This window comes from Cygnus olor, chromosome 2, assembly GCF_009769625.2.
Source record: "Cygnus olor isolate bCygOlo1 chromosome 2, bCygOlo1.pri.v2, whole genome shotgun sequence".
NCBI classification, from domain to species: domain Eukaryota; kingdom Metazoa; phylum Chordata; class Aves; order Anseriformes; family Anatidae; genus Cygnus; species Cygnus olor.
Genome location: NC_049170.1, coordinates 105,425,198 through 105,448,529, shown reverse-complemented (window position 1 = coordinate 105,448,529; position 23,332 = coordinate 105,425,198). Strand labels below are relative to the sequence as shown.

The following is a 23,332-nucleotide window of genomic DNA, read 5'->3' as shown; positions in this document are numbered from 1 at the left end:
CCCCGGCCCTGCCCCGGGCAGCGGAGCCGGCGCCGCCGCTATGAAGCCGTGCGGGGAGGAGGAGGAGGAGGAAGGGGCTGCGGGCGGCGGCGGCGGCGGGGACCCCTGGAAGGAGTGCCTGGAGGTGGCGGTGCAGCTGGCGCTCCGCGCCGGGCAGGTGAGAGCCGCCCCTCGCAGCCCCCCGCAGCCCCGGGGGGTCGCTGCCCGCCTGCGGGCTCGGCGGGACGGGGGTGGGCAGCGGGGAGGGCTCGCCCCGAGGCTGGAGCATCCCGCCCGCAGGCGGCTGGGGAGGTGCGTTTTGAGGGTAAAAATTACAAAATGAAGAGGTGAAGGGGGGGGGGGGGGGGGGGGAGACCGGGTGTGGGCGCTGGGCTGGTGGCGGCGCTCGGCTCGGCTCGGCAGGGCTGTCAGAGCCGGCAGCAGCTCCTCGCCTGGCCCCCCGGCGGTGAGGAGGGGTCCCGGGGGTGAGGAGGGGTCCCGGGGGCGGTCGCAGAGCCCGGGGGCTGCAGCCGGCGGAAGGACCAGGAGGCGCCTCCGGGCATTGCGGGTTTGAGTTGTGGTTCGGAGGGCTTGGATAGTACCAAAAAATATTGTCAGCGTGGATGCTTTTCACGTAACTTTTTCAGTCACCCACCAAGCACTTATTCTTATAATGGTTTAGAGCGTTGTGTGTTTATGCGTGACAATGCCAGCGTTTGTGTGGAGAAAAAATAGTTGTGCCAGAGAGGTTTCATCATCTGGTTATGCCAGTGTCTTCAGGGCGGCCGAAATTCACTGACAGGGATAATTCAGCAGTACCTCTCCAGAGGTGTACACTGAGATCCGTGTTTCGACGCAGCAGAAGATTAGTCAGCTCCTGGCCCCGTGGTGTGCAACAGCAGAACTTCCACCGGCTCTCACAGAGCCAAGAAGTGGGATCAGCAGATGAGAAACTGGGTAAAACACAGGTCTCTGCAACGTGCATTGCTCTTCTGCTTCCATTCCACTATAAAACACTTTGTACCGGCACACTGTGACCTTTAGTTCTTCCTTAGTGTGTATCGTTAAACCTGTTTCCCCCTTCACAGACGCACATGCGCGTACGCAAAGATTAGCAGAATGCCAGAGGAGAGGGGACTTGTTGTAGTGATACAAGGAGTAAGTGGATAATCCAAATTGGAATGACAGGTCATGCTCTCACAGAATCTCCAAACGGGAGGTTCTTCAGCACGCTCGTTCTGCCAGCCATTTCACAAGAAGGCCTCTCATGACTCAAGCTTCCACACCTAATTTCTCAAAATATCAAGCTTTGAGGATAGCCTTAACCATCTCCAACCATTTTAGTCACCTGGAAGACCATAGCTGAGCATGTTTTCCTGGAAGAAATAAACATTCCAGAGGACTGATATTTGCACCTTTTCAATTTGCATCAGTTTGCCATTTGCCATTGCTACCTTGCAACTGGCAGGAAATGACCGATTCTTGGCAGGCCAAATTTAAACCAGCCAAGGATGCTGTTTAAGTAGGATTTGAGAATTGGATAGTAACATTAAGGAATGTTTTTGTAATGCTAAAGAATGTGGTTTTTTGTTACAAAAACTGTCGGAAGTCCTTGTGGAACAAAAGGTACAGGTAGGGCAGTATATGTCATTAAAGTGTCAGTCCACTTCCTACTAGTCTGAAAAGAAGCTAGAGATAAGGACACAAAGTGCCATTTAACATAGATTTGATGGGGCTAGATTTACTTTTGTTGAAAATCAATAAAATTGAGTTTTGTTTTGGTCATCAAAACCAGTCACTTCCACTGGACAAATTATCCTTCTTTTTCTTCTGCCTTTTCTCCCATCTCTCAGACCCCTCCACCTTCACCTCTGCCCCCACAGATCTATTTGCACTTTTTTTTTTTTCATCAGATCTGAGTGCTGTCTCCATCCCTGCAGGAATTTTTCCTATTTCAGCCTTTCTTTTAAGGCCCTCCATTTCTCCCATCCATGGCAGGTTAGGAAGCCGTGGAATCATTAGAAGGTGCCTATGAGAGTCTTGTCGCAGAGGCCAGCCTGAAGAAAGGCATGCAAAGCAAGATTTTGGGTTTCTAGAAGTCAGCTAGCAGTATGGTTCTGTGGTCTCCCGATGTTGCATCATGTTTCATGAATATAAGTAAAATATATCATCTTTCCATCATGCTCTAGAATTGTTTCTTCTAAAATTAAAAGGCCAATAAAAAAACGATTCTTTGAATGTGCATCAAAAGTGATGTTGCTGGAGTAACTTCCATTCCCAGATTAAAGTCTTTGCCTCTCTTGCCTATGCTATTATGTAGTTCCATTATTCTTACAAAATATCACAGTCTTTTGTTTAATATGTATGGATATTTTGTTTGTAACCTCTCTAATTGGCCTGTATCAAAATTAGGCCTAATCCACTCTGTAAGGCCACATATAACCAGACTTTTTCAGATGTCTCTTCTGCTTTTTATTTTTGAGTAAACTCTTCGTCCTATGTTCATGGGAATACACCCATTGGCTTAGTATGTCTTTTTCCTAAAGAAAAGCAAGTACAACTAGTCACTGTACCTTTGATGTTACTGAGCACTGGGTAATATTTACACAGTTCTCTGCAATTACAGTTGGAAAAATTTCACAAAAATAAGTAAATTTGCATCAAGGTGAAAACAAGGGTAAAAAACTGAGACTAGAAGCTAGCCTGCTGAAGTCCACACATACTTTGTTTCTTTTTTGAGGGGGTTAGAAAATAATTTCATGAGGCATGAGAGACCTAGCAGAATCCCACATTGAAAAAAATCCACTGGCAAATAAAAATAATTTCAATTTATATTCTTCAAAGTCAAGATTTCTTCCCAGTGTTAGCTCCCAGGGGATATTTTAGGCTATTTTCTATGGAACATAGTTTTTATTTCATTTTATTTATTTATTTTTAGCAAAGCATATTGGGATTTCCTAAATTATGTGCAGATAGTTATGCTTTTCATCTAGATGTTTGGTTTTACCAGTAAGCAAATATTCCGGGACAACATTGCAAGCATGTAATTCCACCTTGGGGCTCCCAGAGGAGTGTGGTAAGTGCAAGCAGTATGGTGAAATGAAACAGCGAGCACGTCACTGCAGGTGGCTCTCCTGGCAGGTGTTGTGGGAGGAGGCATCTGGGCCCTCTTTCCTCTCCATTTTCCTTTGCATGTCTTCATTTCACAAAGGTGTAAGGAAAGGAAGAGACCAGGATCATGACTGCACCGAGCCCCTGCAGCTCCATTTCCTCTGCTCCGTGGCAAATGAACAAGGCAGCAGGGGCAGTCCGTTTCTTGCGGTTGTGGTCTTCATGAATGTACTGGTGTAGATGCCTCTTGCATTGCACGAACCCCCAAATGTGCCCTGATCTAGTGGAAGGGCAGCATGGGCTAAAAGTGTTAAACAACACTGCTCTAAATAAACACACTGTCAAAAGTCAGCTGCTTAGAAATTGTAAAGTCATCATAATCTAGGAACAACCTATGATACAGTGATAAAGCCTGGTAAAATACATTTACAACCCAAGTACAGCGTCTTAGTTGTCAATTTCTTTGTACTTTGTACAATGGTGACAAGGAACCATCAGCCATTTTTATTTCATCAACCCCTAGCCCCTTTTGTCTTCCACTTACTTTCTACAAGGACTGTTCCCTAACACGGGAGCTCTGTGTAGCTCCATGCCCAGCTGAGAAGAGCAGGCAGTTGTGGTAGGTTTCTACAGACCTTGTTGTAGGGCTTCAACACGGAAAGGAGCTGAGTGATGCTCTCGCCTTGCTCTGCCTGTTCTGACCCCTGAGAAGCACCAGGCTCTGATACTCCTGGGAGGCAGAGGACTTCTGGGGGTTATTCAGTGTAAGCAGAGTCATGGACCGCTCTGAGCTGTGTGATAAATTTGGGAAGAATAAAAGCCGCTTCATCAATGATGCAGGGAATACACGTGGTCTTTGCAGGTCTTTGCGTGTTGGGCTCTGACTTGGATTACATGCCCATACGGGTCAGTACAAACCCACATGAATTCCTTTGTCAGACACGTCTTAGGAGGCCGTGAGGTGGCAGGGACCCGTCCACCCCACAGCATCTCCTGGTTCACTGGGTGAGCTAACGCAGGTGTGGCGCCCATTCGCTGCTGGTGACTCCAGCACAGCTTCTCTTTTCGAAAGTAAATGGTGTAGGCACGTTGTAAGTCCGGTTACAATAATGGTAGCACACAACAATCTGGGAAATCAGGGTATTTTTGATAGCTGTCAAGCAGGCAGAACACATCAAGTAGGATCCTGCAAAAATCCAGTTTGGGACCTGGTAACGTTGAGTGTTTTAACGTGTATGCCACATCTAAAATCCACAAGCAGATCCAAGCGAGCACTTTGGAGGACAGGAATCAAGTTTAAAAATGTCGTGCAAAGTATTGCCTTTAGAAAGGAAAGCTCAAGTGCTGGAGCACACAACAGAAACAGGCGATTGCAGCACATCCCCACAAGAGCCTTCACAGCTGCTGTTCTTTCTGCATCATGAGCCAGGTGTGACCGCAGTCCCCTGCCGAATGAATGGTAGCGTGTACTGATTTACATGGCTGCACAAATCTCTTCCATCCACTGGGTGTTAAAACTGAATAGGAGTCAAGCGCACGGCACTGCTAAAGAGAAACTCAGACCCTCTCTGCTGAAAGGAGAGCGTAGGGCAAGAAATGAGACGTAGTATTCCTCAGCTTTCTGTCTACGTGATGCAACACATTTAACGCATATGTACGCAGGACAGAAGTAAAGAGTGATGAAAATACAAGGCATGAGCATAGCAGGTGCTGTAGAATAGGTTACACAACGCGGCTGAGATGGCTGCAGTGTTTTGGATTGTGCTTTGGACAGCAGAGCAGCCTGAGGGCCTTCCTAGAGCGGCGCTTTTATGACGGCGGTGTGGTTAAAGCGTCGAGAAAAACATAGCAGGGCACTGGGGGAATGAAAATGATTAAGTGAATGTTTTGGTATACAATAATGAACTTTTGCTAAAGTTCAAACTGAAATGTTTTAATCTGGCCTCAGCAGCTCAGTAAAGAGGCAGAACTAATGCTTTGCAGCTCATGAAGCAGAAACATTAGTCCAGATACTAATGCTAAGGCAACAGCCAACAAAGTCGATTACATGTCAGAACAATCTGAAAACCCTTCAAATGTAGCATTTTAGACTACAAAAGCCAAGAGTTGAGACTGAAATTAGGGAGTTCCCAGTTCCCTTTCCCATGCATAATACAGCAGAACTGTTTGGTTTGGTCTTAAAACATTTCTCTGTAGGTAAATTTAAAATGCTTTGATCCGTGGAAATTTAACTAAGCAATTAAAATTTATGTTTTAGAAGGGACTCAGAATATTAGTCTCCTTGGTGTTGTTTTTAATTTTATATAATTCTATAGAAATAAGTCTAATATTTGTTTTGGTTTTCCTAATTTCAAATAATTCATAATGGTTAAAAAATTAGGCAGCTCCTTTTTCAAGCTGAGCGTTATCATCCTGCTCCCCCCTCTCCCCCATTTTTTTAATGAAGGGATGGGAAAAAAATGGTAAAATTGGGGAAAAGCTTTTATCAACTGTGTTCCCATATGTGCATTTGCAATTTATGTGGTTTAGTTCCAAATTTATATCAGTAAAACCCTTTAAAAGGATGTGGAGACTTTTCCAAAAGAGAATCCAGAGTTAGATCACTGGCTCCATATCTGGGGATTTGTTTTTGTTAAACATAAAGCAATTCTTTGAGACTAGTGGGTGGTCCGCACTTGAAGTTCCTAACACCCATATACACAAGAAGAAATAAATATTGTGTCTTTGTTGGCAAAAAGAAACCAATGAGGTTTGCTTTATTGCATGTTTTTTTGAAGTAAAGGAGCAGTGGGGGTATTGGTCCTGTAAATAATTTTTTAAAATGGAAAAAAGGTTTTCTGTGAAAAATTATGGGCCTCCAGTTTCTTTCTTATCTTACACGTATTTTCTTTAACTTCCTAAATCACTATCATACTTCTATTCCATCAGCTGCGTCCCGTTCTTAATCCCATTCTGAACTGTCAAGAGAGGTTCCTGCAGAGTGATTCAAAATGTTGTGTTCCCAAAGAGTACTCATTATCTCAGAAAGATTTTTACTCAGAAGAGCTAGAATAGGTTCTGGTAGAATTAGACCTACTGTTTTTCAGGATTAGCTACCATTTTGTTAGTAAGTATAGTATTTTAATGTCCACAGGGTGAATGGAAACCAAATCTGATTTGTGAAATTCTCTTTCAGATTATTAGGAAAGCTCTAACAGAGGAAAAACAAGTGTCTACAAAGACATCTGCAGTAGACCTCGTGACCGAGACTGATCATTTTGTGGAAAATTTAATTATTTCTGTTTTGAAAGAGAAATTTCCCTCCCACAGGTGAGTGGCTATAGAAAGAAACTATGAATGACCATTTTGTCCTATAAGAGCTTTATATTTGACTGGCTTTTGAAGGGAATTTAAAAATCTATCCCTGGAAGTCAGATTATCATTGGTAAACATTATTTTTTTCTTAATTCAGTAGTAGCTTCTTTCAGTTTTATGTATCTCTCATATATTACATATATTATTGCTGTTGGACACATTTGTAGGACTCCATTTTAAAGAACTACCACTGCCCTATACTGATTGCTTTATATTTTCTAATATTTCTATCATGACCTGTGCATGTAAATTCTTTGTTTCTTAACTTCTTGAAATGTATTTAATATTGGTGTTTCCCCTGTGAGGATATCGTGTATGAAGGTTTCATATAAATCTCCATGATTTTTGGAATCTGTTCTCTATTTTCAAAGAGTTACACGAAAGACACCCATTAAAATATAGCTGTAATTAATAATAGCAAAGATCCCATCCTGCAGACCTTTCTATCACTTTTTTTTGCCATCATAGATAAGTGTTTGCCAGATCAGGACAACCATCATATTTAAGCACATTTACCTTGTGTTGTGTAGAATCCTAAAACTGGTGATAAGCAGGGTTGTTTATCATCATCACTCAACGCGTTTAAATAAATAAGGTATGAATTATTTTATGGGGTTTCAACCCAAGGTTTTGAAAATAATCAGATTGTTGACTCCTCTTGAATTATTAAGGTCAATTTGAAAATAACTCCTCCTAGTATATACACAGATTAGAGAGAGATTTTGTATTAGTTGGCCAGATTTGTTTTGATGCAGAGACTCCGCAGTTGATTTCCACAGTTGAACTCAGTACACGAGGATAAATTCGTCTTGCTGCAGAGCCTGTGTATCACTTAAATACTGTATGACTTCCTTCTAACTGTGCGCGTCTCTAATGGAAAAGGGCCTTGCACTCTAGCACAGCGCAGAAATCAACAAAGACGAGAATCTGGAGGGCTCAGCTACTAATCTGCTTGTCAGCTATGCTCTTGTAAAGAAAATAACAAAGAAAAAAATGAATGTGTTAAAAGAACATTACATACTAAATATAGCTTTGTAAATACGTGTTGTATGTGATCACATATTGAAGCGGTACTGTACAGCACAATGTGCGGTTCTTGGCTGCAGTTCTCAAGAGACTGCCAGGGTTTACAAGCCTATTATTTGTGTAATATTCCGTCTACTATTGCTGGTTGTGCTCTTTTCTCATCTCCACTGTGTGTCGTTTCTTTTTTCCTTGAACAGTCTGGCAATGAACATAAAACATATACATTTCACATAAAATGGGAATCATCAGAAGCACTCAAGTTACTCAAAATGGAAACAAAAGTTGTAAGGTCAACATAGAAGTAGAAATGGAAAAATCTCTGACTTTTATTAACTCTTTACAGTTAACTTATGGCTCCGTAAGCAAATAAATGAATTTCTTCAAAACAATTTTTTTTGCAGATAGTGGTTGTTTATTTTGGTCAGAATTTGTTCAGACAGTGAATGCATTTAGATAAAACAGTAGATTAAAACTGGATTTAAAAGACTAAATTTAGACACTTGCAATGAGGAATCCACAGTAGGAATCAAGGTTTAAGTACAATGAAAACATCAAAAGATCATTTAAATTGTGTTCAGTCTTTCCCCTAATCTAGTTGTTGAAAGCATCAGTGAAGGTTTCTGTTATTTCTCTTTCTCTTAGATTATCATAGAGTCACAGAAAAGTTTGGTTGTGAGGGACCTTAAAGCCATCTAATTCCAGCCCCCCTGCCATGGGCAGGGGGACACCTCCCACCAGACCAGGTTGCCCAAAGCCCCATCCAGCCTGGCCTTGAACACCTTCAGGGATGGGGCATCCACAGCTTCTCTGTGCAACGTGTTTCAGTACCTCATAATAACAAATTTCTTCTTCATATCCAATCTAAACCTATCCTCTTTTAGTTTAAAGCCTAAGTTACTCCTTGTCCTGTCACTCCACTCCCTGACAGAGTTCCTCCCCAGCTTTCCTGTAGGCCCCCTTCAGGTACTGGAAGGCAGCTATAAGGCCTGCCTGGAGCCTTCTCGTCTCCAGGCTGAACAACCCCAACTCCCTCAGCCAGTCTTCATAGGAGAGGTGCTCCGGCCCTCTGATCATCTTCATGGCCTTTCTCTGGACCTTGTTCTGATACATCCGTGTCCTTCTTGTGCTGGGGGCCCCAGAGTTGAATGCAGCACTCCAGCTGGGGTCTCGGAAGAGCAGAGTAGAGGGGGAGAATCACCTCCCTCACCCTGCTGGCCACATTCCTTGCAGCCCAGGATACGGTTGGCTTCCTGGGCTGCAAGCACACATTGCTGGCTCATGTTGAGCTTCTCACCCACCAACACCCCCAGGTCCTTCTCCTCAGGGCTGCTCTCAATCCATTCTCCACCCAGCCTCTGTGTTTGGGATTGCCCCAACCCAGGTGCAGGACCTTGCCCTTGGCCTTATTGAAGTTCATGAGGTTCGCACAGGCCCACCTCTCAAGTCTGTCCAGGTCCTTCTGGATGGCATCCCTGCCCTCCAACATGTCGACCACGCTTTAGAAATGCACCACTTTTAGAAATTGCACCACACTTTAGAAATGTATCTTGGGAGTTAGAGAAACTAGAAGAGATCTCTCTGGAACCTATGCCATTTGTGCTGTGGCAGTGGTGTGTCTTGAGATACTGGAAATATGCTCAGAAGTAAAGAGAAATATTAGGAAAACCTGTTTAAATTGTGATTCTGTCCCTTGCTTCTGTCTTGTCTCTGCTTGGCCAAGTGATGTGTAACATCCTCATTCATGCTTCACTTGAGTTTTCATCTTTGCTCTCTCTCTCTGGCACTCTGATGTACTCCAAATGAGTCTTTCCAAAAGGGTATTTTTTCTGGCTGGTCTTCGAAGCACAGATAGGCACAGCCAGAGTATCATGGACTACTGGCTGTAAAAGGCTATTGTGTCATTTGCCTGTGTTATTGTTACACAAGTTGTCATCTTTGGTGTTAATTGTGGCCTTAATCCTGGAGCAATTACAAGCAGGACTCAGCCATGACATCCAACCCCGTCTGCCTGGATTTTGCCCTCAGACCCCCTTAATGGGATAGCTGAGGGGTAGCCCTGGTTTGAACATGCTGTGCACCACTGGATATCGCTCTTTCTGCAGTTTAGGCTCTGCTACAGCTTCCCTGCTGTCCCAGCAATGAATTTCAGAGTGGCTTTGTGGCGCAAACAGATGTCTACTCAGGCTAAGCTAAAATTACCAGACTCATTTTCAGTGGGAGAAAACTTTAATCCAGATTTGAGGAGAGCTGAAAGGCTGGCATACTAAATTAACTACTGTAATGACATGGCTATCCCGCCACATACACACACACACTTCTTAAACTGTTCCTAATATCCGGTGTTCAAGGCTTCAGCCTGAGTGTTTTGCTCTACGTGCATGTTTTTACAGGACACGGAGCCATAGCACAATTCATCAGATGCTGGCCTTTAGGAACAATCACAGTACCCAGTATTGCATAGCAGCTATGGGCTTACTTTAACCTGCTAGCAAAAATTTCATAAAATGTGCACCTAATTTGTCCTACACCTGTTTTGAAAATTGGACCTTGGACATCGCTACCTATCAAGGGCACTGCTGTACCCCAGCTTCATGTTAGAGCTTTTGTACTTGAGGACTGCAGCATTGCAGTAAGGAAAAGGAAAGGGACAGGTTCGTGATATGTGAGGGTAAAACACCTTACACAGAAATACTCTTGTTTTAAGGGGATTCTCATTTCACCTTCTTGATTGGCAAGACAACAGCTACAATTCAGTCTCTGGCTGGTGGAGCTGTCGTAAGGTGGAAAACAGGAATAATTTGGGGGTTGGGATGGGCAATCTGAGGCCAGCTGTCAGCTGCTCTGTCTGCAGGAAGATCAGTTTCACCTGCAGCTAGCAGTGCAGCTGAAGGGTTTATGCTTGGGTTTAGGTGCTAATTACAAGATTTTTGGAAGGAAAAGTCAAATGGTTCAGCACTAACAAGGCAAAATAATGGAATATATAAAGTGAGGAATCTGCAATGTGTTGCGTTTGACTGAGAACTTCAAGCACTTGTTCAAGGTTTTTCTGGTTTCCTGGTTGCACGCTAACACTTTTAAGTGTCCTTCAGCTGTTCTGTTTAAAGGAGATTAAAATAGTAACAAGCACTTGCTACTTCCCTTCTCGTATCAACCGGGGGCCCATAATGCCATCAAAATAGTCCGTTGCTACTGAGGGAAAGGCAAAACAGCATTTGGGAAATTCAAGAAGACTCCTCCTGTGCTGTCTGCAGGACGTTTTAAGCTCATATTTGCACTATTATGTGGCATCAGGCAGCACATGTTGAAGGCACAAAAGCAAATTGCTGCTACTCGAGTCCTTGGGAAACAACTATTTCTGCAAAAGACTTTTTTTCTCTATTTTATCCTTTTTTTTCCTCTCCCTTTATGTCTTTAGGGGAAGCCTTTTTGTCCTCAGGCATTTGTAGATGCTCTGAAAACCAATACCAGTTGTTTAAATGTGAAACCAAAAGTGGGATTAGGTACCAGCAGTCTGATTCTACACATTCTGTATATACAGGGCCATATTCAAATCTGTGAGAGAAGCACCTGCACAGCTCTTAGAGAAACAGACCCTGAGCAGTTTATGGGAGAGCATGGATGACTAAGGTCAGCAGGAAATGCTCCAGAACTGGATGTAGATTTCCCAGGGGAAAAAAACAACAACAACAACAAAAAAACATATCTATGAAAGAAATCGGGATAGAACAGAAGACAAGCTCAGATTTCAGTGTGTGCCTTGTGCAACCAAAAAATAATAATAAAAAAATATTTTCTCTGGGTCATGGGAAGAAGAGAGTTCAAGTGTTCAAGCTTTTTATTTTCCTGACTCTGACTACTGTAAAAAAAATTCTACTAGGAGTGAGATTGTGGATTCTCTAAGAGTTCGTTACTTCCTGCTGACTGGATTTGACTGCAAAAAGAAGCAGCTACATTTTGCAGTGTATATTACTTAGTGCAAGCAATAGCCCTAACCCATAAAATTACATTCTACAGAAAAACCTCCTTTAGAGTTCCAGAGCTGCCAGTTCAGATCCATTTCTGCATTCATTTTCATGAATTTCTTAATGGTACATTAGGAAAGTGAACATGAATAGAGTTCTTTTTTACCATTGAAATAGTATGGTATGAATTTGAGAACTCTCCTTTGAAGTTTCTGTAAAAGTTCCCCATTCCCCAGTGAAAAAAGAAATACGTGCGTACTCATATATATATACATATATATGAAATGTATATTTATATAAAAAATAATATCTCTTCAAAAGACAGAAAGATGGAGTTATACTTAATGAGTGTATATTTCAGCCAGTGTTCTGAGACATGTTTTTATTCCACATTAAATACAGGTTTATTGCAGAAGAATCCACTGCTGCTGGTTCAAAATGTGTCCTCACTGACAGTCCTACCTGGATTATTGACCCTGTTGATGGAACCTGCAATTTTGTACATAGGTGAGTGGATGGGGGAATTGGAAATGCATAAAATAGCAAAATTTAGCTTCTCACAAATCCTGCCTTCTGCTCAAAGGTTAAATTTACTGTGGTAAATTTGTTCCTGCGACACGTAAGTAGGAGTCATCCCACTGTTGCTTTATGCCTCACATAGTATATCTGAGGGAGTGTGTGTTTGTGCTGGGGAGAGCTCTGTACTGTTATCTAAAGGTAAGCTAAAGTTTTCGCTGATTGCTTAATGACCCAGAAGCTCTTGACTCACAGCTCATTTATATATACCACACATTAACATGTAGAGACTTGAGCTGAACTGAAGAAACAAGGCTGTACTATGATGACATTTGGCCTAACTCCTTGTGTGGTTGCTACACATTCCTTTTCATAGTGGTGTTTTCTCCCTTTCAAATACAAGTGCTTCATTTTTCCTGAGAAGTACAACCATTGCATACATGTAGAGTATAACTGAAAACTAAGCTGTATGTAGATACTGGTTTTAAACTCCTAAAGTATTGCTCTGTAAAAAAAGAGATCTAGGGATCAGTATTGCAAAAATAAAAAAGTTTTAATTCATCATTTGAATGCTAGGAGTTGTAAACTTAATGGATGTTTATAACACTTTTACTTAAAAACCTAAATTATATTCTGCCGTACAGTTAGCAGTTTAATTGAACTGCAGTTATCGTTTCAAGAAAATAAAAAAGCATTTCCCTGATTTCTGGTGCAATTACATAGAATTCAGTCTGGGGGGAGGTCATGTGTTAGCGTTTTATTCAACTAAGTGAAATTTTCTTTTTCTTTTTTTTTTAATTTTCTGGACTTTTACAAACTTTTTAAAAACATGTTTGTAAGAAATAAATTTATTTCATTGTTTAAAAAGCAATAATTATACTTTATTCAAAAGGATCAAATTAAATACACGACCATCACTTCTAGCAAAAGAGAGAGTAGAGGAACTAGTTTCTCTTTATGTTGAGGTCAGCACCAAGGTATCTCCTTGCAAGTTAATTGCTATTTCAGATGCTCTCGGTTCACTTGAACAAAATGTGCTCTTAAAAGTGATGACTTGTTATAATGTTAATGATTTTACACTGGGTGGTTCAATTACAATAAAGCAAAAAGATTACTAAAATATACAACACATTTAGTATAAAAATCCTGATATTTTCAAGAGTTTATTTCTTGCATTTTTTCAAATATTAAATTATGCTTTAAGTGGAACTGACAAAGAATCTGGCAAAGGATAAATAGTATGATATCAAGAGTATTTTTGACACAGGTAAAGTCGCAGAGCTCCGTGTGGGGTTTTGCTGCCTTAGCAAGTTGTTTAAGTATCAAACTGAGAGATTTTTCCTCAATAATACTTTATTTCTTCTTTTTTCACAGATTTCCAACAGTGGCAGTGAGCATTGGATTTGCTGTTAACAAAGAGGTATGAAGTATGTTCTTTAAGATGGGTACCTGAGATTTGGTTAGAAGTCTCAAAACCATGTGGGAACTTCAAAAGAAAAAAAAAAATCAGCCACTGGTCAGGCTTTTCCATGCTTTTTAAATGCATTTGGTCATACTCCACTAGTCTAAAATCCCAGTCCTGCAAAACTTCACTTATGCAAACTAGCAATTACAGGATAATTCCTATAAATTATTATAAATATTACAGGATTTATGTGACTAAAAAGGGGGTACTTGTGTAAGCAAGGTTTTGTAAGACAAAACCATAATGAGTTAAATATAGTGCTTCCTATTCAAAATTTAAACATCTCTCTCAGTGTTCTTACGTTGATGGTGATTGCTTCTTTCCTGCTGCTAGCAATATCTGTGAAAGCTAACTGCTGCTATGAGGCAATTAAGAATTGCTTTTTATGAAGACTGCAAAATTATGGGCCTAGTTCACTTAGTCTGCCTTTGAGGTTTTCTTAAGGCGGTAAAATGACTATATTTCCCTCATGAGAGCTTGATTACAAGGGAAAAAAAGTACCTAGCCTTCATATATGCTGTCTTTTTTAGTTTTCTAGCTGTACTCATTCATGCTAAAGGCTTTTCTCCAAATGTTGCCATTTTAAAGTTTGATATATATACAGAAGAAATAGCTATTCAAACTGCCAAGAAATGTGCCTCTTTCAGCCTAAGTCCACAGTCATATATATATATATATATATCGCTGTAACTGAAGCCAGCAAGAATTCTGTGCAATAATAACATAGTTTTCAGATGTGCTAGCAGCACTTACAGATTTAGACAGAATAATGTTGTGTACTTCTCAAGTTAGACTTTTCAAACATGGAAACTGCAAAGAAGCACTTCCATGCTTTTCTGAAGTGTATTCATTCCCAGAGGTCCTTCTGAATACTACATATTATTACCAGACAGTTTTCTCTAATATTTATGTTTTCTAGAACACCATCATGATTTAGATGCTGCATATTTGGGGTTATGTAAACTAAACAAAGCTGAAACAAAAATAAAGAATGATGTTAAAACTCCCTCCATAAACAGATGGGAAAAAACAAAACCAAAAAAAATAGCAGGCTGAAAAGGAGCCAAAGGAGAACACACAGGGGAACTGGCCTGAATGTAAGCCTTGAACAGTACTGAAGAAATTCCTGCAGATGTATTCAGGGAAAGAGTCTATTAATAGTGTTCCTCAAAAAATATATATATATTACCACTTGGTTTACATGGGACCTTAGGGTAAGGAGCAAGGACAGCCCTTTCCCTTTGAATTATCTCTGATGAACATCACGTTGAATGGAGGAGGGCAGCAGGAAAAGATTTGGAGTCTAGAACATCTGAGATGTTTTCTTGATCTTGTTACTGACTTCTGTGCCCTTGGACAAGTCACTTAGCTTTTGTGTGTCTGCCCACTCCTAGATAGAATCTAGTTAGTTTTACTTATCTAAGGGTGATTTTAGGAGCTGGTCATTGAAGTTTGTAAAGAGTTTAAAGATCTTTTGATGAAAACTATTAAAATAATAGAAATATTAAATATCTTGGATTCAAATCAAGGGTCAAATTGTGACCTTCTTGTTGGTGAAGAGATATTCCCACAGAGAATCCAGTATTACTCATTCTCAAGCCTTCATTGAAGGTCACAATATATGATATTTCTCTTCAAATTCCATCTCTTTGAGTCCTGTGATTTCGTGAGATTCTCACCTTTATGTTTAAAGAAAACGACTTTGCAGAGAAACATCTGAAAAAGTGACTGGAGGTTATTACTTCGGTTGAAAAGGCAGGCAAATGAAATGCCTCGTGAAAGGTGTAGCACATATAAAAGAATCCATTGTTAGTAAACAGCGTGCCATGACTTCAGAGTTTGAATACCTGACTAATCATATCTGTGTATTTGGGGTTGCATATCTTCAGGGCCCGGCCAAAGTTAATGGGACTTCTAGATGTAACTGCTCACCAGTGAAAATAAATCATTCAGAATCTGGCCTTAGAGGACTCGCATATTTTCAATAAAAATATATAATTGAATTTGAATTCAGTTTAACATTTAATCTATTCTAATGTGAACACAAAGAAGCTGCAAGTAAGAGTTTAGAAGATCATGAATAGATTGCACTAACTTCTCTTTATAAACTGAATTTTATATGACCTATATCTCAAATATCATAATAATAGTAAAATTATTCTAGTTTATTAGCATCAGTATAATCTTTGATTACATGTACCAATTAAAATATTGCTGATCTTTCTGCCATTAGTAGTTGTTTATATTTATGATGAGTAATTTGAGTTGCATTCATTTCTTTCCTTTTCAAAATCTTAAAGCTTGAATTTGGTGTAATTTACCACTGCACTGAAGAACGATTATACACTGGTAGAAGAGGTCAAGGGGCATTTTGTAATGACAAAAGGCTTCAGGTATCAAAAGAGACAGGTTGGTCTAGATTTTGTTAGAACTCTAAAAGGAATATGTTAATTTTGTTTCAGAGTTGTTGCAAATCATCATTAGGATAATGAACATCATTATCCTGATGGAAGGTATTTCTCCTGCATGATAATTTTGTTGTTATGTGTTTGTTGTTTTTCTGAAAAAATCACAATTTTCCTCCTTTTCTTTTTAAAATATACAGCTGAATTTGAACTACTTAAATAATCCTAAATTATTTTGATTCAGAACCATTGTTTACAATAAGGAAGAATGAGTAGATTCACCAGTTTCATTCCAGCTGTACACTGGCATCACTGTTTATGAGCAAGATGCAATGGGAATGGTGAATCAAATTCACAGTACTACGGTGACTGTCATTCACTTTCTTTTTCCGATAAACTTGTATATCATAAGGTATATTATTGTATGTAGGCATACATGTTAACAGTAAACTAAAGGATGCATGCTTCAGAGGGGTTCTTTAACAGCTTGCTTTCCTGTGTGAGGTATGTTTCAACATACAAATAGATAGCAGCACTTAGTCAGCACTTTAATGGAATCCTTCTACTGATAAATCAACAATAATCAAATGTGTGTAGAGAAGTTTCCTTTTAATCAATGAAATTGCAGAGAAGAACGTAACATTCAGTTACAGACAGCAGCCTACGTGTGCTAAAAATGTACATCATTATACACAGGAGATGGTTAAAATTTCACCACAAAAAGAGATTTTAATGATCTTGAAATATTTAATGAACTCAAAATTTGGGGAAGTTTGTATATTCACCTAAATTAATAGTGAGCAAGGGTCTGCCCATTTGGAGAGATGGAGCAAATTGTAAAGTCAGTGGCACCTAAGATTTTAATCCTTGATTATGCACAAATTTTTTGTCTGTACTTGAATATCCCATAATCCGCAAGAGCCTGTTCTGGCAGAGACTATGAGGAAAATCAGGAGTACTCTTGGTTGGGCTGTCTGAGCCACTGTCAGAATAGCCTCACTTGCTTTTGCAGTCAAAAATTTCTGGTCTCCAGTTGAGCAGGGAATAATTTTGGCATATACCACTTTCGTCCTTCTTTCTCTGGGCTTCCAGTCTGTGTGGGTGTTTAGAACACAGCAAGGGAAGAAAACCTTCTGCCCTTTCAAATGCTTTGAAATTTTCCTTTGTTTTGAGAGACATCATTTGGTGGTGGGCGCTTTCATCAGTGAAGATGGACCTTCTTTAGTCTCACTCCTATTGATGTTTTAAGTGTATATGGTCACAGTTGTTGTTTTCCTGTAAGGACTGTGGCTTCAGCGAAATAAACCGAGCTTGGAAAAGAGTGTGTTTTTCCCTGTATCTACAGCTGGAATTCAAGTAGCCTTCACCAATGCATGACGTGTTGGAGTGCTGGGCTGTCATGTTACTTCATGCCTTTTGTTTTCAGGAAATGTGGTTGCTGTGTAACTCTGTATAACACTGATCTACACTACATGTTCATTGTTCAGTTTTAATCATTTGAAATTACGGTACAGGCAAAAAACTGTTCATCAGTGACAAATTTTGTAGAGGTCTGGTTTGGGAGTACAAGCAGTCAGGATAAGCTTAAACGAAGGCTCCATCTTCCCTTTGACCTTGAGTTTTACTTTCTTCTCACACTTAGATTCATGTCTGTCCTTACATGTGCTAATATTGTAAATGTGTTTTCTTTTCTTAGTCCTCTATGTCAACAGAACTGGTCTTTTTGTCATAAATGTGTCCTTGTCCCTGTTAAATCTCTATGAGAGTGAGGAGTAGCAAGCAAATTTTCTCTTGTACCTTGAACACCGAAAACTCTATTGGGTTTTGTGATCAGCCTGCTCCTTCTTCTAGCAGAGACCTCCCTCTAGCTTGTCTTAGTCTCTTCATTCAATTTCTACCTGTCTATAGCTTTGACTAAAATTGGAGAGATCCATTTATTCATCCGAAATATACTTAATAACTCAACACAACAACCATCTTAGTCATGACCTAGCTATGACTAGTGCAGATTGAATGCCTGGTGCATTTTAGCAAAGAAGCTTGCATTAAATATTCTGTAATTATAAATTGAGTATGTTATGCAAAAACATCTAAGGCAGCTTGCTTTCACCATCCAGAGTTTCCATTTGTGACTGAAACAGCAAATACCCTGCAGTGTGTCTGGATCAGTGTTGCTCTATTTTAAGGCAGTAATTTAAAAAGTGATTGTTAAATGTGTTCCTACAGTTCAGCTTTGTGATATCCTGTAACTTTCAATCTAATTGCATACCTGCTACTCACCAACCACTTACCACATTGCTTCAATCCATAATATTCCTCCGCAATACTAAATTCACTGGTAGCCTGTTTAATTAAATGATGTCTTGCTCCACCTGCGTTTGCTTTTGAAAACCTCCTTGCTACTTCTGCTAAGAGCTTCCAACTTACGCAATTAGCTGTAATAACCAGGTAGACATTCCCTACGTGAATGATTGCCTTGCCTTTAATGCAGGGTAGAAGGTGACACCTGACATTTGGGCACAGCCTAGTTAGCAAGTAATCAACAGATAAACCTTTGAGATTCGGTATATATTTAATGCCTCCAAGTTCCACTGGCACAGCAGAAGCAGGGACACTTGGCATTTGATCAACCATCTCCACCTGAATTGGAATACACTTGTTATATTCTAGTAATATGGAGATCTCACGTGAGGACTACTTCAACACCTTGCAAGTCACTGTGAGTCTTTCCTTTGACTGCACACAAAGCTAATAACCTTATCTGATGGAAGCTGTAATTGTCTTTGCTGATCACAGTACAAATGCAATATTCACGTATTATTATTATTTTTAAAACTGTTTTAGTTTATGGTAAGAAAGAGGGCTTTTCGGTCATAAGGTGTCTTCAGTCTTTAAAATGCCATAATAAAAGGGAGCTATTACTGGATGACTGGTGTTTTAAGTAGAATTGTTTACTCATCTTCCTGTATTCCCAAGTACTTATAATTTGTTTAAAAATTACATTGAAGTTTCCTATTCAAGATCCATTCTGCTTTCAAATATGATTAGTCTAGTATCATTAATAGTTACTATGTCACTGTATTATTTTTCATTGGTTGCTGAAGTTTGTGAATTTGCCAAAAGCTGGCAGGTCAATTAAATAAAACAATGTATGAAAACGGCAGGAATTAAAGGATGCATTCTTGGTTTTCATATTCCTGTTCTTTTTTTCTCCTTTTTTTTTAAAAGTATTTAAATCAGACCATTTGATAAGAGAAATCTAGTCTTGCTTAATTTTTTATGTGAAGTTTTCACTTATCCTATCATTAGAAAGACTTTGGGATAAAAAAAGGGACATGATAATTGTTTTTCTGTGAAAAGTCCATTAGTGTTTACTTTGAAAAATTTCCAGAAGCTATCTGGAAGCTGTTGAATTAATGAAAACAACTACCTACTTTGCAGATATCTCGAAGGCCTTAATTTTAACAGAAATTGGTCCAAAACGTGACCCTGCAACTTTGAAACTGTTCCTTGGTAACATTGAGAGATTGCTCAAGGCCCAAGCACATGGGTAAGATATCTTACAATATATGTCTCACATTTGTGACCAGAAGTAATTTAAAAAAAAAAAAAACAAGCGTGTTGCTGTTTTTCAGCCTGATGCATAGGCTGAAATCAGAGGCATTTTCCTCTTTACATTTCTTCTTGCTATGTTTAGGGTCCGTGTAATTGGAAGCTCCACCCTGGCTCTGTGCCATTTGGCATCTGGTGCCGCAGATGCGTATTATCAGTTCGGGTTACACTGCTGGGACTTGGCAGCAGCTACTGTCATCATTAGAGAGGCAGGTGGCACTGTGATAGACACTTCAGGTGAGTGAAATATTCCTGTTGTCATTGACTTTCTGAGGACCACATGGCTATTTCAAGGCACCTCGAGTTACCTCAGTACAGTCCTCCTTCTGTGGCTCAATCTCATTTCTGGCAATATTCTGCAGAAACGCCTGCACTCTCCATTAGGCTGTCTGGTTATTCATACCACAGTGATGTAATTCCAGCTTGGGGTTTCATCACATCAAAGGCCTTCTGAGTCAAACTGTATTTCCGTAACTTTGTAATTCCTTCAAAGCATCAGATTTACTGTAAAGGACTAGCCCGGGAAATTGGTAGACATGCTCGGACTCCAAACAGATTTCAGCAGAGACAGCCTCTGAGGAAAGAGGGACTCTCAGGTACATGTCTGAACATCTATGACTAGGAACTGCTCGGAGTAAAGGACAACACAGTCTTTGGTTTATTATTTTATTCATTTATATGGTACACATCTCAGAATAATGGTTTACTGGTCAATACTGTGGAGAGATATTTTGCATTAAGAAGGATATACCGATTGAACTAATTTCTGTTCTCTCTCTTCCTGTTACTAAAAGAAGGAAATATTACATTTAATGTTGGATACCGAACAAATCTAAACATTCACCACTTCTGTTGCATACTTTGCTTCTGTATCTAGAATTTTCCGAAATCATTTTTGTGCAAGAGATTTCAAGATAGGAGTTCCTGAACTCCTTCTCACCCCAAAAGGAGCTATGAGAAGGAGTTGTCCTTCTCACCCCAAAAGGAGCTATGTATGAAGTTGCTTCAGTGTCTCTGAACCTATCTAATTACAGTGTGGTTTATATTTAAGAATTTTTACATCACCTCAAACAGTTCTTATTAACCTTCTTTTCCTCAGGGGGACCTCTGGATCTTATGTCCTGCCGGGTGATCGCTGCGGGCACCAGAGAGATGGCTATGTTCATAGCTCAGGAAATACAAACTATTCACTACAGACGGGATGATGAAAACTGATGGAAATTAAGTACTTTTAATACTGAGTCTGCCCTCCTGAACTATGTAACTTTTGCAAGGTGGGTGGCTTAATGGGTACATGATTTCAGTAGGATGCTTTCTGTGGAGATTTTCTGTGTCAAATATTTTTTATAAATTTATTACAATATGGGAAGGCATAAGGAGATTTTTAAACCTCTAAGAATTGTGTTTCCTTTTTAATATGTATCTCTTTCAGCAGCATCTTTTTTATAAGATAGCATATTTTACTTGTAGCACTAGTTTCAAAATAAGTTGTAATTTCATATCTGTGGGGCTGATACTTAGTCTTTTGTAACATGCAGCTAAAAAATGGAACTATTTTTACAGATGCAGATCTCAGGTAAATGAGCTTTAGGACTGTAGTAAGGATGAGTAGTTAAGATGTGTGCCTATAATACCCTTGTTCTATGATACTTAAAAATGCAATAAAAAGTGACATTACTGTTTCTAACTATGTCATAGCTATATTATCCATATATATGCATATATATGTGTATGTCTGTATGTATAAATATATATGTATACCTAGACATGTATATGCGTGTATATACATGCAGACGTAGACATGCATCTCTGTGTGCATATACTTATATGGATATCTTGGATGTTTACAGCAATTTAGAGAATGCATAGAAGAAAGCTAATATCGGAAGTTCTTTTCAGGTAAAGAGTGTACGTAACTTATGTGACTTCAGTGGAGTAGGCTATCCAAATGACTAGCGACAGAGCTGATCATGGAAAATGTTTAATGACTTTACAAACTGTCCATCTAATTCTTCTTTCCTTTCATCCCTTTTCACGGGTGTAAATCATACCGTCATGCAGGCCTCTATGAGATGTTAAAACTTTTACTACCACAGAGTAATTACAGGTAAAAGCAGGAATATTGAACTCCACTGAGTTATTTGCAGTATTAACTATGACACGCAGTAGCAGGCCAGCAGAGTAGAGTGCAGCATCAAAGAGGTGTTGATGTTAGTGAAACTTGGAGCAGAGCAGTAGGATTGGGCCCCTTACAGGGAAGTTATTAATATGCACATAGAATACGCTTGCAAAAAAGATAGTTGTGAATCACATGCCCTTCTCACATAAAGTTGTAATCACACTTTTTTGATCAGAGAAACCTGTGAAATCAGTTACATACATTTCCTAAATACCCAGTTGTTCTCTGTCCCTATATTTAGTATTGGTTTTAGTTCTGCCAAGCTAATCATTTCTGTTCAGATTATTTTTAAAATCTTGGGCACAGAGGAGATACAACAGTGCCCAGAACAGTAGTAGTTGAGATGAAATCACTTCTTTTTTTTCTTAAAAATTGAATTGAAAGGTATCCTTTTTTTTTCAAGAGTGCAAATTAAATTAATGAGTCAGAAAGTAACAGTTTGTTAAAAAAATAATTTTACACTGCATGTGTAGACTTTGTAAATGTGTTCAGACATCTACTTAGAACATATAAACTAAACAGTAATTTTTTAAAATAACCTTACATGTGTTTCTTGCAAAATGTTTTCAGTGAACATAACGTGAATTCTGTGAGATTTCTTAATGCTTTTTTTTCATGAGAAATACGAAGTATTGACCAGGTGAAGAATGCCTAAGTTCAACTAAGCATTTGAGAACTCTGATAGTTCTTAACAGAAAAGCAATGCTGTCTGTCACAGTGATCAGCGTTTTGTCACCGTTCCCTTTTACCTCTCCATCTCCTTGCATCCTTCTGTTCAGAAACTTAGATTGTAAGCCCTTTGGGGCAGGGACTGTAGTACTTCGGTTCGGGGTTTGCACAGTGCTAACAGGATGCAGTTCTGGTCCGTGACTAGGCACTGAGGTGCTATAAAAATACAAATAATAAATACTACTAGGCTCACTCGTCTCTTCTTCTCCCTTCCCCCTACTTTCTGAGCGCAGCTGAGAGGTGAGCAGATGCAGAGCTTGCTGGCACCGCTCTGATCCCAGGGCACGTCGCCTCGGTGGCCGTGGGAGCAGCAGGGGCTTTGCTCGAGCCTCTGCCCGTGCTATAAGCTCTATAAGGAAGCTTAGGCTGGCAGGGGATCAAGCGTGGCAGATGCCCAGCACCACGGCATCCCCTGCCCGTCCTCGTCATGTCCCTGCTTGCTGTGGGAGAGGAGCTGCTGGAAGGATCCGAGGCAGCCCCCCTCTCCTGTGAGGTTTCCTGTCGGCTCGGCCTGCCGGCACAGAGAGGCTCTGACCCACTTCTGGCCCCGTGGCACAGGGCTCGGCCAGGCCGGGAGATCTGGGTGTTGCCTGAAATGCTAAACTGAAGGTGGTGGGAAGGGAGAGGTGCAGAAATCCAGTCACAAACTCTCTTTGGTGCCCTGCATGCAGTTGTATTTGGGCCCTAGTTCGAGCCCGTTAAACCAGCGCTGTGTGTGCAAAGCAGCAATCCCGCCTTTCCCCACCTCCCCTGCCTCCTGTGTGCCAGTACGGACGTTTTTGAATCCTTCCAGTGGACCAGATGAGCGAAGTGATCTGCCTGCAAAGTACCCCAGTAAACAAAAACGGGATTATTTTACAGACAGATCGCTTTCCCAAGCCAATTTCCCTGGCCACCAGCAGCAGCTGACTTCAGGCAGCAAAGGGGGTACCGACGGAGCAGGCAGGACAGAGCCAAATTACACCAGTTCAAACTTTTGATCAAGGTACAGCTT

At 40.2% G+C, this 23,332-nt stretch overlaps 1 protein-coding gene across 1 annotated transcript; it reads left to right on the top strand.

The window, feature by feature from the left end:
• Nucleotides 1–17: 17 nt before the first annotated feature.
• On the top strand, nucleotides 18–22,519 carry IMPA2 (inositol monophosphatase 2). The gene is made up of 8 exons (XM_040549981.1): nucleotides 18–157; nucleotides 6,266–6,399; nucleotides 11,835–11,939; nucleotides 13,323–13,368; nucleotides 15,714–15,822; nucleotides 19,260–19,368; nucleotides 19,516–19,667; nucleotides 20,530–22,519. The coding sequence occupies exons 1-8, from the start codon at nucleotides 41–43 to the stop codon at nucleotides 20,643–20,645; spliced, it is 888 nt and encodes a 295-aa protein (XP_040405915.1). The 5' UTR covers nucleotides 18–40; the 3' UTR covers nucleotides 20,646–22,519.
• The last annotated feature ends 813 nt before the right edge of the window (nucleotides 22,520–23,332 follow it).

What these genes read in the sequence shown, in the direction of transcription:
- IMPA2 (XM_040549981.1), top strand. Translation starts at nt 41, where the DNA reads ATGAAGCCGTGCGGGGAGGAGGAGGAGGAGGAAGGGGCTGCGGGCGGC. An exon ending in GAGAAATTTCCCTCCCACAG is followed by an intron (nt 6,400 to 11,834) that starts GTGAGTGGCTAT and finishes CATTAAATACAG; the next exon opens with GTTTATTGCAGAAGAATCCA. An exon ending in CTCAAGGCCCAAGCACATGG is followed by an intron (nt 19,369 to 19,515) that starts GTAAGATATCTT and finishes TGCTATGTTTAG; the next exon opens with GGTCCGTGTAATTGGAAGCT.